The sequence below is a fragment of the Lissotriton vulgaris genome, chromosome 3_1, assembly GCF_964263255.1.
Source record: "Lissotriton vulgaris chromosome 3_1, aLisVul1.2, whole genome shotgun sequence".
In the NCBI taxonomy this organism is placed as follows: Eukaryota; Metazoa; Chordata; class Amphibia; order Caudata; family Salamandridae; genus Lissotriton; species Lissotriton vulgaris.
In genome coordinates this window covers 1,551,830-1,568,337 of record NC_141689.1, presented here as the reverse complement: position 1 = coordinate 1,568,337, position 16,508 = coordinate 1,551,830, and the positions used below count along the sequence as shown (strand labels likewise).

The 16,508-nt window shown below is 42.4% G+C and overlaps 1 protein-coding gene across 1 annotated transcript in view; it reads right to left on the bottom strand.

Moving 5' to 3' along the window:
• Positions 1-266: 266 nt before the first annotated feature.
• Positions 267-16,508, bottom strand: part of LOC147725791 (vomeronasal type-2 receptor 26-like) — a 103,599-nt gene continuing 87,357 nt past the window's right edge. Inside the window, exons 2-4 of the mRNA XM_086962791.1 lie at positions 13,142-13,355; positions 5,987-6,124; positions 267-1,180 (exon numbers count right to left, since the gene is read on the bottom strand). Of these exons, the coding sequence (XP_086818917.1) occupies positions 267-1,180; positions 5,987-6,124; positions 13,142-13,355 (1,266 nt within the window). The remainder of the gene's footprint in view (positions 1,181-5,986; positions 6,125-13,141; positions 13,356-16,508) is intronic.

The following is a 16,508-nucleotide window of genomic DNA, read 5'->3' as shown; positions in this document are numbered from 1 at the left end:
TTAGAAACAGTGACTTCTGTCAATACAGATATACATTATTATAACAAATTACCATTGCTGAATAGGTATACATAAATTCCATTTTCTAGATTAATTGCATATTCTAACTATATGCTCTGAATTCCTGAAGCAGATGGAGCATCCTGGGCAGTGTTTGAACATACATTCTAAATAACAAGTGTGATATTTTTCTACTTCCCATTTTCTGATCTCTAATTTATGTGATGCAATGCGGCATAGAAGACCACAGAACTGCTCATTGCTTTCTACTTTTGATGTAGATTTTTTATTTTCATTAGTTGTTCTTTGGTGTTTAATTCTGGCCTCAGTAAGATAATGTAACACTTGGGAATGAATATGCAGCCCAACAGTCCAGCGCTGGAGGCCAGAACGGCGAATATCTCCACGGCCACCATGTACCTGCCCTTCGTGCTCAGGTAGGCTGGGATGAAGGCGACCCAGGCGCTGCAGAACACCAGCATGCTGAAGGAGATGTGCTGAGCCTCGTTAAAACTGTCTGGTAAGTTCCGCACCTTGTAAGCCACCATAAAGCTCAACAAAGCCAGAAGACCAATGTATCCAACCACACAATAGAACGCAGTGACAGACCCTTCGTTGCAGAGCAGGATCATTTTCCCAGATTCAGTCTTTGTGTCAATGTCTGGGAATGGAGGCCAATGGGTCAGCCACACGGCACAGATGATGACTTCACATAGTGTGCAAAGAAGGATAAGGCAAAAGGATACCCGGGAGTCTACCCACATTCGTAACTTACTTCCGGGCTTTGTAGCATTGAAAGCAATGGCAACGGTGATAGTTTTGGCCAGAACAGAGGAAACAGCGACAGAAAAAATCATCCCAAAGGCAACTTGCCGGAGGAGGCAGGTCACCTTCTGAGGACGTCCAAGAAATAACAAGGAACAGAGGAAGGAAAGAATGAGAGACAGGAGGAGGATGTAGGTGAGATCCCGGTTATTAGCTTTCACAATTGCACTGTCCCTGTGTTTCAGGAAGATTGCCAGCACGGCAACAGTGATTACTGACAAGGAGATGCTGATGGAAGCCAAACTCTCACCGAAGGGATCGTCGTAAGATAGGAACTCAATGGTTCTGGGGACGCAAGCGTCTTTCTTCTCGTTGGACCACTGGTCTTCTGGGCATGCTATACAACTGTCCATATCTGGAAACAATTGAATAAATTATAATATTAGTTTTATGTTTTAGACATAAACTTTAGGGCTATGTGTTGCAGTGAGACCATTGGCAGAGTAACCCAGGCACTGTGGCATGGTCTGGGCAGGTTCAGTGAATATCATGTTGTCGCTCAATGTTTGCAATGAGAATTTGCACTTGAACCCCCTAAGGTGAACTTAAGGTTGACTAATGGTTGGTTACTCGCCTACATTCACCACTCTAAGGGAATTCTCATGGTCTGGCTTTCATGGGTCAGTAGTGATGGGATAGTTAGGAACTCCAAACTGTTGCACTACCTGAGCTTTCTTTCAACTCAGCAGAACAGTTACTACCAGTGTTAAGAAAAAACTGGGCTCCGAAGTCTGTGTTCTTCACTTCTGGTAGTGAGCTCGAAGAACAAAGCCAAAGTTCTGCACAAGGTGATGGTGTAAAGGGATGCAGAATTACACATTCCAGTACACCATGAACTATGTCAAGATTGCCAGCCAGAAATGGTTCCTAAAATATAAATACTTAAGAAATCATTCAAATACAGATCTGTGCATTGCAAATTGTTCAGATATAACTCCAACTGTGCCAGTGAAAAATAATAGGAATTTGAAAACTTAAGTAACAAGGTCACAACATGGGTAATGATATTACAGGCTGCTCTTACTGCACCAGCACCCCATGGCTGTGCCCGAGAAGGATCCTGCAGCCTAGCACCAGCAACACAGTGGGAGTGGCTTTCTGCTCATGGGCTGTTTGGGCACCCCGAGTGGGGCAGGTATGCCCAGACGTGGGTCCCATGCTCTCCATGCCACTAAATTCAAGCTATCCTGGCTGGTGAGGGCTGATACCCCAAACCTAGTCCCAGGATTCTTGTTTCCAGTCCAGGGAGGGTCTGGCCTGGCAGTTCTGGCTGGACTGTTCCCATGGGGAGCAGGGTCAAGGTTGATTTGCTTATGGCTGGGTCCAAACTGGAATGGCATGGTGAGCAAAAAAATGATGGATTTATGCCCAGATCTCTGTACTGGTGTGAATGTATGACATTGTTCAGCATTCCATCCATCAATTGTTCTTTTTTCTTTTGTGGGATTGATAGCACATATTCAACATATAATGTTTGCTTTATTATAGTTTGAAAGCCCACCAATTATTCATATATATATATATATATATATATTATTGCGACATATAATGTGTAATAGAATTTAGTGATTGTGCAACATAATTCACATGCTAATTATTGTATTTTACATTAATCATCTCGAAGCCTGATAATTTCAAAATTATCAGAAAGGTGTATGTTATATTCTGGTCTTCTCCTTCCCTGCTGCTCAGCCTGTGCGTGTGATGTCATTAGAATGTTCGTGTATGCATGGTTTGAATGTGTGGTCAGTTTGAGTGAGTGGGGCTGAGCAGCTGGATGCTGCTCCCGGTGGGGCCTTCCTTACTACCTAATTTATGCTTAATAAACCTACTTAAGTACACTTACGCCTATTGGATCTACTTACCTTACAAATCATTTATTTTCAATGCAACAATGGCGACGAGGGAGAAAGAACTACTGGTGCAGGAACTACATTTGAAACATGAAACAATGAACTACAAAGATGATTGCCAATTAACTGTGGCAAAAAGCTTAAAAAGACAAGTAACGCTTTTGATGCCCCACCGGTGTCATGTTACATCTGACAGCCTAGTGAAGACATCTTTTTTAAAGGTATGTTTAGAGCGTTGGACTTTGTGTGCCCTATTTGTTGTAAACTTGCTGATTTATTATCGAGGCCGTCGGAATTTCAAAGTTAAGGCTGAGCCTCAGCGTGAAGCAGTAATGGACATTGCGTGGCTGGTATGCCTGGAAACCTGTAATGCCCAGCTCTGAAGCTAGTTTCGTGCTAATTGTTACGATCGGGTCCCAGTTTAAAGTGACCAAGTTATGTGTTGTCGGGGGCAAAAATCGGGCCCTGGTGTTAACCTTTCAGCAGTTTGTGTGAGGCGGCAGTTTTGAGCAATGTTGAAGAGACTGAAAATATTTATTGTGGTAATCGGGGGCCAACATCGAGCCCCGGAGTAAAGTGCTGACAACTGGCTTAGTGAGAAGTTTTGACTCTGCACACTATTGTGTGTTCTGTTGCCGTATGTAACGTATTGTGTTTTGCCCACCATATTCTCCAACGGTCGTTTTCTTCAGCTGAAGACCTGCTTCTTTGCCAGCTGGATGCTGAATGAGGACGCAACAGAATATTACCACAGTATTGGTGATTCTGTAGAACGCGTTGTCATCTATGGACACACCTCTCCTCAGATCATGACAGCGTCAGGAAGGGTCAAGTTTACGCAGTGTCATGTGCGTCGAGATTATGCATCACTGAGCGCTAAGTCCTTCTTTTATTGTGCTCCTGTTCCCTCAGTTACACCGAGCGGATTTCCCAATCGTTTTTCAAGAGAAGGTACTGTTTCCTGAACATTTTAACATGGATTGGATTTTGACACTACCACACGAATTTTGATGTTTTCCCCGGGTGAGAGATCGCCCCCCAGGAGCTGTCTACTTTGGGAATTTCCAACATTAAGATTTCGATATTATTCACTTATTATTTGGGACGTTTGACGTACTGTATTTTTGTTTCTTTTCCAACTGCGCCACCTAGCGTTTATTTTCATTATTGCACTTCTACAGGAAAATATTATCCGCACGATTAACCACATCGATGCGGATGACGAGCTGAGCTCGTCATGAACCGCGGTATTTACGAATCTTCAGCGCACAGCAGGAAAATGTGCCGCACCGATGCGGTTAAGACACTGTGGATTCATGTTTTTAAGTGTTATTTCTGATGCATTGTTTCAGGTCACTTTGTGACCATGTTTCATTTTGGTGTGCGTTTGGGGTGGTCATGAAAGTCGTGTACCCTGTGCTGAGTCGTGGAAGTGCAAGATTTTTATTTTATTGTAGTGAACCACATACACATATGTGCTCAATTTATTTGAAGTGTTCATTCCTAGTTGTATTTGCTTTAATTGGTTGAGCCATATAAGTGCGCAGTTTGAGTTGAGATGCTCAATTTAATTTATTTTTAGTGATTATTAGTAGGAGCGTGTGATACTGCCATATGTTTTAGAACTACTTTTGGTAGGTGATGAGATTTATTTATGCTGTATGTTTTTTATGAACCACTTTTCTTAGTGCTCTATTCCAATAGAGGGGTTCACATTTTTACTGAGAGGAGTCGTGCAGGGACTACATTTTCCTTTCATTGTATTGAACCACTTTTAGTGCTCAAAATGTTTTGAGGTGTTCAAATTTAGTGTGTATTTTCTGAAGATTAGTTTTTCCAGTTTGGATTTTTAGTGTGTATCTTTTGCGGAGCCGCGTAAGTGCTCATTGTTTGAGGCGCTCCATCCGTTTCAGGTTGAATTATATGGGGCTGCAGAGTCCTCAGTTCAGCTCATGCTCTGTTTTATACATGATTTATTTTGTTGACCCGCGTCAGTGCTCTGTTCAGTTAGAGGTGTTCAGTTATACAGAGAACCGCTGGGGAGTCATGTACCCCGTGCGCTGGGTGTCACGTACCCTTTGAAGTATGTTTGCCTTGGTTTGTGTTTGAAAAGTCATTCACCTGTGTGTTTTGGGGAGTTATATACCCCATGCCGTTGTTCTACCCTGGTGGTGTTCTATTGTTGACTGTGTTGTGCCGTGTGTTGCTTAGTTTAGAACCGCTGCGTCCTATCTTTGTTATTCTTTGGGGCGCCATTTTATTTAGTTTGGTTCCCTGTTTATTGCTTTTCATGACAGTCTGGCCAACTGGCATGATTTGTGATATTTAGGGTTTTGGTTTGTGATGGGGGATGGTGGTTATGTGAGGTCTAATTTGTCAGGTTGAATTGTTATGTGATGTTTTTGCATTGGTTTTGTGCGAGGTGATAATATGCCTCTTTTCGTGTTTTGTGCAAGAATTCCTATATTATGCTATATTCCTATTCTATAATTTTTATTTGTAGTCATTCATTTATTTTTGTTAACTGCTTATTTGAAATCCTGACCTTGTCATCGCCTGGGCTTACTGTATTTATTTCCTCTTGATTTCTTTTGTTTTCATTGTTTTAAAGGAGGGAGATGTGTTATATTCTGGTCTTCTCCTTCCCTGCTGCTCAGCCTGTGTGTGTGATGTCATTAGAATGTTCCTGTGTGCATGGTGTGAATGTGTGGTCAGTTTGAGTGAGTGGGGCCGAGCAGCTGGATGCTGCTCCCGGTGGGGCCTTCCTTACTACCTAATTTATGCCTAATAAACCTACTTAAGTACTCTTACGCCTATTGGATCTACTTACCTTACAAAGCATTTATTTTCAATGTAACAGTGTATTTAACCCCTCCCATGCTCATGAAGAGCTGAGCTCGTCATGAGCCACGGCGCTCCGGTGCTCATGACGAGCTCAGCTCTTCATGGCCCGTGTAACGCCCAGGTGCGGGGAAAATTCCCCTGCTGTGCTGAGCGCTCCACGGGAGCCGGTGCACCTGTGACGAGCTCAGCTCATCTTGACCACAGGAGCGCCGTGGCTCATGACGAGTGGAGCTCGTCATGAGCATGGGGGTGTTGTGCACGCCCCCTCCCCCCAGCACAGCAGGGGAATTACTCCCGCAGCGAAGGGGTTAATACATAGAACCCTCTCACAATTGACTGCCAGGTGTGGATGCCAGGACTGAGACCCTCCAGCCCGTTAATTTTTCCCAAAGTCCTTGCTGGGGCACCACACAGGTACCAGGTGCCAGCTTCTTTTTCTTGTACTAACAATATAGGTTGCATACCTGTTTGGTTGGACATTTCGCCATCTGAGCAGGACACACAGTCATAGCAGCAGATTGGTTGGTCGTTCTGGAGGGCTTTTCTGGTTCCAGGGGGGCATCTGTCACAGCACAGAGAGCTGGGGATCTGTGAGAAAGAAGACAATATCGTAGGATTAAAACAACAAGCATTTGCAATGCAATAGGTCTCGCATTCACACGATATTGAGCTATTGGAATTGCAAATGACAATGCTTTCTATTTATGTTTTGGGTTTTAAAACATAAATACAAGGCATTGTTATTTTCTATACTAATATCTTAAAATTGAGTGAATGTGAGACCTACTGCATTGCAAATGCTTGACAATATTGTATGATAAAATAGTGGAATACAACTTCCACAGATTGTCCTGCACTGCACCTTATATTTTTTATTTTCTTCCCACATAATTTAATTTAGCCTGACACTTAACTTGGTCTTCCATTGCTGCATAATTTCAGTAACCTTGTATATAAAGAGAAAGCGGGACAGGCATCTGGAATAGAATGGGAAGTAAGGAGTTGGGGTGGAGGTGTTGATTAAATAAAGGGCTGAAGATGGTCGGCCTGGTAGCCGTGTGGCTAGTTGAATAAGTAACAAGGTTGAAAAGGTGAAAACGCCCCCTTTCCACTGCCACTACACGGGTGTTTTTTATCATTTAGGATTTTTGACCTTTAAGTCAAGTTTCTTTAAAAATATAGCCAACAGAACTGGGGGTTCTTCTCTGCTACCATGGAGGCTCAGTAACTAAATGCCGGGAGATTGGCACGGCCTTCGGGGGATGAAGCCTGCAGCAATAGTTGGTGACACAGAAGAAGACATTTTTTTACCTGCAGCACTGATTTGCAGCTTGCTTTCTTTTACACAGTTCCCCACGCTATTTATTTCTTTTGTATCTGTGCTATTGCACCGTGTATTTATAGCACCTGCTATTTACAGCTCTCTGAATGACAGCAGTGCGCTATGAAGCGCTTTATACTAAATGATGTAGTACTATTTTGACTTTAGAACAGTAGACCTGGCACGTAAACGCGCATGTGATTCAGGCTGCAGAAACACCTGTGTTGGGTGGCTGGGGCCCCTGGCTGGACTGTCACCTGAAGCAGGGAGAGCAAAGCGCTGCGGAGGGCCCAGGCTCTGATGGGAGCAGATAGCCCCCCGACAGGAGCTGCTTGTGCCTGATCGAGGGGGACAAAAGCCCTGGGAACCGTAGACAAGGCGGCAATTATTCATCGGATTAGAGCACTGCAAAGAAGCATATGTTTTGCCCGGGGCTACACCGCTCCCTGGCTGGGCTAAGGGAATGAGAGCCAGGCAGAGGGGCCGAGCAGCTTTCATCAACTGCAGCAGGGGCTGACTCCCCCATAAAATGGCTAATGGTGTTCAGGAGAGGAGAGGGAACAAGGGTCACGCTGCTCAGAGAGGGGAGGTGGGTGAAAAATATAAATAGGAGTGCGGGCGGGGCTTTCCACAATGCGCCTTGAGCTGTTTGGGCTCAGCCTGTAATGCGAGGACTCCACCATGAATATATGTGTCCCAGAAGATGCTGCATGGATCTCCACTCTGCGGGGAGCCCGGGGGAACAATGGGACCCAGACCCCCCAAAACCCAGCCAATAAAGAAACCTTTCACGCTGTATTTACTTTCAGAAATACACATGAGTGTCAACTACTGCGCTGAGCTCCAGAAAAATAGGCCTCTGCGTTTTTTGTAACAAAAAAACAAGGCTAAGGCGTATGTAATGCTGGAATTGGTATACACACTCGTTCCTATAGTAATGGCAGAATCGGAATATTTTTAATTAAAAGTAATCTCTGGGAGATGCCGGGCAAACTGTACACATACTAAGAGTTTAATTTCAGAAATAAGGCAGCACCAGGAGCAGAAGAGTTCAGGACAGCCAGGCTATATATTGCAGTAACACCCTCCGCTGTAACAAACAAGTGCGGCCGCCAGCGACAGCGCTAAGACCACGCTAATTAGAAACAGATGGCCATCTAAAGATAAGAAATTTGTTCACGACAGCCATGAAGCAGGCGACCCAGTCCGGATGGGCTAGACGAAAAGGAGAAATGGCGGTAACGAAAAAGCATCAATTTTCAATGGGAAGCCAGCGTTTAGCATAAACACTGATGCGACCCATTGAAAATGATGGGCGGGGCTTCAATGCCCCTTCTGAAATCTCCTCATACACAATATGTCTCGCAGAGCGTGCAACACATGCGCGCTGCAACGCTAGGCGAGACCTAAAAATGCTATCACTGTGCACCCTGCTATCTATTAATGGGTTACCCTGTGTTCTCCAGAACCTGGGCTCTAAATATCTTATCACATTAAATGGTTTGGCAGATTAACTTTATATTTATAGAAAGAAGATATTGCAAAAACACACAGGAGTTAAAAGCTATAGGTGACAATCTATGAAACCAATGCACCAATCAAGTTTACAATGGTTTCTGCTGATGGGGCAAAAGTTGCTTTGGCTGTGCAAAAATTGGTGTATAAAAAAATTGAAAAAGACATAAACAACTTTCACATTAGTTTTATATGAAAGCGTGGTCAAAGGACATAGTTATTAAAATGTCTACATTCGGAACATTTCTGATTAATTTCCAAGGACTATGTTGGACCAGCCAAGCTGTGAACGCATATCAGCTGTGCATCAAAAAGCGTCTTCTTCAGGACAGTTAAAAAGGCACACCCTGGCAATGTGGCTTAGGTAAGTGTCGCTTGATCAGGAAAAAAGTCAATGTCATTGTTGGAGAAAGAAAGTTAGGGCCTGATTTAGATCTCGGCGGATGGGTAAAACCGTCACAGCGATGACGGATATCCCGACCGCCGATATATATATCGTATGGGATTTATATTTTGGCGGGCAGGATATCCGTAACTATTGTGATGGAGTAACCCATCCAACGATATCTCAACCAAAGGAATAATGTCTTATATATGGCCTAGGCCATATGTATGTATAATGCATAATAAAAAACATCTGGACTGCGGTCGCTCTGCGGTGATGATTATGTTAGATCTAATGGCAGCCTTTGATAAGTATCACATGACACCCTTTTGAATAGACTTAGTGCAATTGGCATACAAGGCACGGCCTTTTCTTGGCTAAAGTCATTTTTTGAGGATAGATCTCAGCGGGTCCTTCTTAATCCGATATTCAGACAAAATATTGAGTTAATAATATTGATTTACCAGAATATCGGTTCTAAAATATTGTGATATGGATTTTATGGTAAGTAATATCAATTTTTAAAATATCGAAGTCATTAATGTCATTTGAAAAATTATAAGAGCTCATTGAGCTGTCGGGCAGACTTGCGCCTGCACCACACCGTAGCGGTCTGAAACCGCCCAACCTTAGGTTGGCAGTTCCAACCTCAGTATTAGGATGCGTCCTATGGGCGGTCTGAAACATCCGTTTTATAATGGCAGCTTGTATGGTGGAAGGAAAAGGCCGGCAGCACACGCTGCCATTGTAAGATGGATGTTTTGAAATATCCCTGCACCGTGTGCAACGCTGCTCTGCCATCATTAGGGGATTATGGTGGCTCTCGGCGCTCTGGCGGGTCCTTGAGCCAGTCGGAATTGCATGTGAAGCCCCCGCAGGTTTCACTCCGACCTCCGTCATCCTAATACAGCGGTCGGACTGAAACCTATAATGTCGGGCAGAAAGCTTCCAACATCATAGGCTTTCCGCCCGACATCGTAATCAGGCCCATAGTTGTTTAAAATATTGTTTTTTAATTATTATTTATTTTAGTATATATTTTAAATGTATATGATGTATTTTTTTGTATAATTAATGTTTATGCTTTTATAATACATTTTTACTACTGTTGTATTTACTGGAGGGAGATTTGTCCATTTTACCAAGTTTTAAAATTTTTGTGTTGTGTGAAGTGGGAGTTATACGTTTTCATATATTTATTATAATATTTTGCATAGTTTTGCATAAATTCTAGAGGTAATAGTATATGTATTAAATTGTATATTTTATATTTTCTTTTATGTTGTTATAATTTATATTATTATGTTTTTATTTATTTTAAATATTTTTAATGATTGATGTTTGTAATGTGTAGAATATGTTTTAGTTCATTTTGAGAATTTTAAGTTTTTAATTTTTTTATTCAATTTGAACGGCTTGTTTTTAAAAGATGTTATTTTATTGGTATATATATATATATATATATATATATATATATATATATATATATATATATGTATATATATGATATCTAAAGGAAGTTCCTACTGAAATCCCTGGCCCGTAGTCAGGTGGTGCACAAAGCCGGTGGAACAAAACCAGACATAATACCCCACAAGGAAATCCAATAAGGCGCACACTCAGGAGATGAAATAATGTTATGAGTCAGAAGCTTTGCAAAAACAGCTTTGCATGACATGTCATGGATACGGCAATATACATCAGTAGTAAAAGACATACCCAATTGCGTAACCACACTGCCAAAGTGGTTAAAGGGGCAGACAGCTGCACGATAGCCAATCATTTAATTGATGTATCACTATGTACAGGATATATAGGGTACTTCCAATCCAATTTTACTTTTCCAAGATGGCTACAAACTTTCGTTGATTTCACAGGACCTTGAGTTTGAGTTCATTTGACTTTCATGTAAGCCAGGGATATGTCCACTTTGGTACGATGCACTATTGTGTCTTAATAACCACTTTGGTGGCTAAGTAGAGTACATGTGCGCGTTTCCCCAATGGGTGGACACTTTTGTAATTACGAAGCGCTTAAAAACCTTTTTGTCAATTAAGCATGACGTTATTTTCTGGCAACAATATAATTTGGTAAAAATGATGTATTGAACTGTGCAGGGGGTTTTATGGCAAGTCCCATGTAACTTTACATGTTCCAAGATGGCCACCTATTTTCTGTTACTTGGCAGTACTTTTGAGCATGAGTCCTTTGTCTATGTCTCAACAATCTATGTAATGCATTTTCACTCACCAGTCAGTGTATGACCAAGACAGTTTTATTGTCAAAACACGTAATGACAGAGGAATAAACCTGCCCATGCAAATTTCTCCTGAATGTGTGCCTTATTACCCTTCGTTGTGTAATATTGTATATATATATATATATATATATATATATATATATATATATATATATATATATATATATATATATATATATATATATATATATATATATATGATATTATTGTTATTTAATAATTTTGAAATTATAATTATAAATTAAAATGCTTTGTTTAAAAATGGTCTTTATGTAAATATATATTAATTATTATGTGACTTTAACTTTTTAAAATGTATTTTATTTGTTGTATTTGTTAAAATATATATTAAATATATTTTAATTATGTAAAAACGAATATTATTTAACGTTGAATATTTATTTTTTATATATATATATATATATATATATATATATATATATATATATATATATATATATATATATGTATATATACGTCTCCGACTCGTCGTAGAAGTGCCTGGTTGCACTGACGGGTTTGCAGACAACAAATAACGCCGACGCCAGTCTTTCGCTTCAAAAGTGCTTTATTTTCTCGTGGTGGTGCAAGTCATCAGACGCGTTTCAGACATTACGTCCTTGCTCACTGCTCACTTGTTAAAATATATATTAAATATATTTTATTTTGTAAAAACGAATATTATATAACGTTGAATATTTATTTTTTATATATATATATATATATATGTATATATATTTTTTTTTTTACGAAGCCCAACTGGTGAAACACGTTTGTCGAGGGGGCAGGGGGTCTGCCAATAACATTTTCACTTCGAAAACAGACTTTTGAGTGTCGTCTATTTTCGTGAAATACAGCGAACTGTGGCGACTATGTATATATATATATATATATATATATATATATATATATATATATTTAAAGTAGTATATTTAATATAACAATATTAATGACATTGATATTTTGTTTTCAATATTTTTGTGTTTACCATTATAAGTATAGGATCCCGATGATATTTTTGTCACAATAATTTTGTATTGAGATATTTTAATCCTTCCTCATCCCACTCTAAGCCTCTTCTGTTTGGTGTCCCCCAGGGATCAGCTCTGAGTCCTACTTTGTTCAATCTTTATCTTACGTCGCTGGCCAGGCGGATTGAGTCCTGGGGTGTGCAAGTGGTGGACGGTAATTTTCTCAAATTAAATATTGATAACATTGAAGTTCTTTGCCTTGGTTCCTGTGACCCGCATCCTCCAAATCTTTGGTGGCGTGACGTGAGCAAAGGAAGCCGCCAGACCCCTGTGTCCACAGCTGGTATTTGACTCGAGCCTCTCTTTCTCATCCCAAAGCAAACAATCTGCTTTGCTGAAGTCAAACTGCTAAAGACGTTTCTTCATTTGATCCGAGAGGCTACAAGGAAGACAGTGGCCCCCTCGCTGATATCCGCCAGTTTGGACCGTGCAAATAGTCTATGGGCCCGATTCACATAACTAACTTAAGGCAAAATCCTAAACTTACTCATTTTGGTTTTCATTGTGTGAATACCAAAATGAGTAAGTGCCTTCTATGAATAGCAAAAGAGTCGAAAGTTTAGGATTTTGTCTTAAGTTAGTTCTGTGAATCGGCCGTTATCTGGGTCTTTCTGCTGACTTAATCCAAAGACTTTAAATAGTCCAAAATTCAGCAGCTCGACTGATCCGAAGTATCTATCACCTGATCTGAAACAACTTCATTGGCTGCCTGTTAAAAGCACATTCAATTAAAAACCCACACTCTTGCTTTAGGGCAAGGACCCTGCCTATTTCAGAAAGAAAATTCGCCCATAAAAGCAATGCCAATCACTTAGGTCGAATAATCGTTTATTCTTGCAAGTCGCAAAAGTCGCAACGAGGAGGAAGACCGTCTGCGATTCTGACATCTAAACTATGGACTGCGCTGTGGGGGTAGCTGTGCGCTCTATAAGCTACATAATAATAATAATAATGTTATTCGATTGTTTGATTGTTGATGAATTGAAATGATGCATAGAGAGCACATAAAAGCCATTTAAGGCTAAATATATCACAGTGGTGCGGAGGCACCGAACAAGCTCGTTATCAAACACAAATCTTGCATTTTTCCTACCTGCGTCCTATTCAGCCCCCAGAGGATGTGGGATTCATTGATGAAAATCTGTTGACTTTGGTTGAGTGAGAAAACATACTGTCCCACTTTGGTTTTCCTCACAGTTCCATCAGCCGCAATGAAAAGATTTAAAATATCCAAGCGAGCCGGAGAGTCGCCATTTTCTTGGAAATGAACCTCATCCCCTGAGGTCGTCTGAAAATGAACGTTCTTCATGTACTGGTTGAGCTGAAGGAGAGAGGATGTGTCAGTCAGTAGAGTTCATTGAAGAGCCCTGTGTGGCACCTTATGCCAGCTCTTACCTGGCGCCCTCCCTGAGGAGCAATAGATTGAACTCTACGCTTCCTGTTTCTTCCATGACCAACCTTGATGAGGACTATCGTCTACCTTATGCCAGTGGTTCCACCGGCGACCCTGCTCCTGACCGCGAGGACACCTTGACGCACTCCACCCGGCTGCCCTACCTGCCCTGCACCTGGCCTGACTGGCCTTGGTTATCATAATCCAGCTGTGCACCCATGGTCCTGAGGCCTCTGTGACCTGCTTCCTCAAGTGGGACCCCTCGGACTTATCTTTTAGTACCTTTGTGCAGCGTGCTCTCAAGTGGCCTCTTTCTTCAGAGCGCACCAGCTACCAACGCCCTCAGCACCCTGCTCCCGGCCGAATCCGGGACGCTCCTGAGAATCCGCTGGTGGAACATTGGTGCTGGCCTCGCTTCTTTCTTAAATCCCAAAGGTGAACCTTGATATCCAACTGTGGGATTTTTATTACACAGAAAGTGTGAAACATAAAATGGTAATAAAATGATTTTATTACTATTTTATTTTGTACTCTGCAGTTGTGCTGAGTGTTACAGCGTGGCAGGACCAACGGGCCACTGCTGCTGATTGGCAGCTGTTAGGAGTGTAACAGCGGGGCAGGACCAACGGGCCACTGCTGCTGATTGGCAGCTGTGAGGAGTGTAACAGCGGGGCAGGACCAATGGGCCACTGCTGCTGATTGGCAGCTGTGAGGATTGGCCCCTTCCGTTTGAAGTCCACATGTCAGTTGGCCAGCTATCTGGCAGGGCAGCTCGACATGCGCACTTCAAACCTCCCCAAGCCGGGTGTCTTAGACAGCTGTGTGGAGAGCAGGCGCAGTCCAGCCGTGCCTTTAGGAGCGCTGAGCCCACCCCTCTGGCCAATACACGCATTCACTCATGCTGCATAACAGCATGAGAGCAGCGTCTGTGTTGGATAAGGGAGTTGGCTGTGGGACCTCGCGCTTGAAGGAGGCGTAGCCAGGGACTGGAGCACATTGAGGTACGTGCTGGGAGATGCTGCCAGCGGCTAAGGTAAGCTAAGCTTTCATGTATTAGCAACAGTCCTGCGCACTCATATCAAAATAACACATAATGTAGATCAATGTTCTGAAGTTAAGGAACCAATCCAACATCGGAGTTTATTCTTAAATCTTTTCTTTTTAATTGGTAGCTAATCTTTCATATACATTTCTTTGTAAAATGTTTAATTTTTTATTTAAATAATGTAATGTAACTGGGGCTCACTTTAAGCTCTGGAACACTGTGTCAAGTTCTGCTTAACGGCACCTCCATTTTTGAATGTCACCAAGCACCAGTGGTCTGATGTTCATCCCTGTTTGCTGCCAGCTTTTCCTCTATGGAATTTGCAATGGGATCAGAACAAGGCCTCACCTTATACTTCATTAACCGTTTCATTGCACCTGGAGATGTGTGTGTGAGGAAACCTACCTTCCAGGGGTGGAAGTTCTTCTTCAGGCTGGAGACAGCTGTAAACTCTCCTCTCTGATACATGTCATGCAGTGCGCGTGCCACCGCGTACACAGCCTTGTAAACGTTGTACGTCACCCGAAAATTGTTCACATCGTAAAGTGAAACATCCACTGTTTGAAGATACTTATTCCCACTGCAACTTTTGAGGCTGCAAGCAAATTCAGAAAGCCAGAAATCTTTTAGGAATGGGTTTGAGGGGTATAAGGCAGGGGTAGCTCTGTAAAGAAACTCCTTCAATCCTGGTATCTCCCCCTGGGGAAAGGAGACCATCAAGGAGCCGTTGAAGACCGCCCAGTCAGTGTCGGCATCGGTGAAGATGTCCATGGCTAGCGAGACAATCCAGACTTTGCTAGCCAGAGAGCTCCAGCCGGCGCTGTACATTAATGGGCCAAAGTACATCAGACTGCTGTACACAACGACCACCGTTGATGAGCTGTTGTTGATGGCTTTGATCACCTCTTCATAGCTCACCAGGTTTGATCCGGAGCAGGTTATCACATATTCCAAGCAGATTCCCTCCTTGCTGAGCTTCTCTCTCAGACCTTTGCTGGCTCTCTGGCTGCTGTCCTCCACCGAGGCGATGAGTCCCACCCACCTCCATCCGAAGTGCCGCAGTAACTGGACGATGGCCTCCTGCTCATGGCGTTCATCTGGGACCATCCGGTAAAACGATGGGAACTGAAGCCGATCGCTGAGCACGGAGTCCGTTGCACCATAACTTATCTATAGAGGAGGAAGCACATGTGGACATTCCGTTACTGTAATGTATGCTGGCGGCAGAAAAGGTTGTCATATGCGGGTATATCACCTCTCAATGTTTCATTTAAAGTCTCCCCCACACTGTGGCTCTTACCTGAACCAGTGTTGATCCCAACAGTATTCTCCTGTTAAGATCTTTTAGTCACATTGCAATCCTGAGCAGATGAGGATAAATGTCCATTCGTCCAGCATTTTTCCTATTCCCTTCATCTTGATCCCCTTGGGTTATCCCCGTGATCCCGATTAGGAATTGGACCATTGTCTATTGTCAATCTCTGGATCCGATCATCTAACATGAAAGAAATCCAACTAACCTGGAACCGGTGCTGCACACCCATGAAAGAGAAGGGTCCCTCATGAGCGGATCACTGAACTGTGTTGTGAGCCCAGTCCTCTGCTGTATCTTTATTTTTGTATGAACTATTCTTTTATTAGGCGCTGACATCAATTCCCGTATTTAGGCATTTTAGATCAAATAACTATACTTGTTATTTAACGAGCCAAAGAAATGCATTTATCCAACTTTTACCAACAGTTCAGTTTCATTGAGAAGCAAGAATATCCCATAAATGATTGTCCTATAACAGCTCTTGGAATGGCTACTCTTGCCATAACGGTACTGATTAGTGGTTGCGTATGGGACTGAGTGGGTGAAGATCACAGGCCTGTGGTTGAGGTTCACTGTCCAGGGAAAGAGGAGCAGGTTCTTTACTCCAGGAAGGCTTGGAATAGGTTGGTTTCCAGGAAGAGGAGATTGTATTGTATTGTAATTGCATTTATATAGCACTTACCACCCCTGACGGGGTGTCAAAGCACTTTTTCGGCAAGTA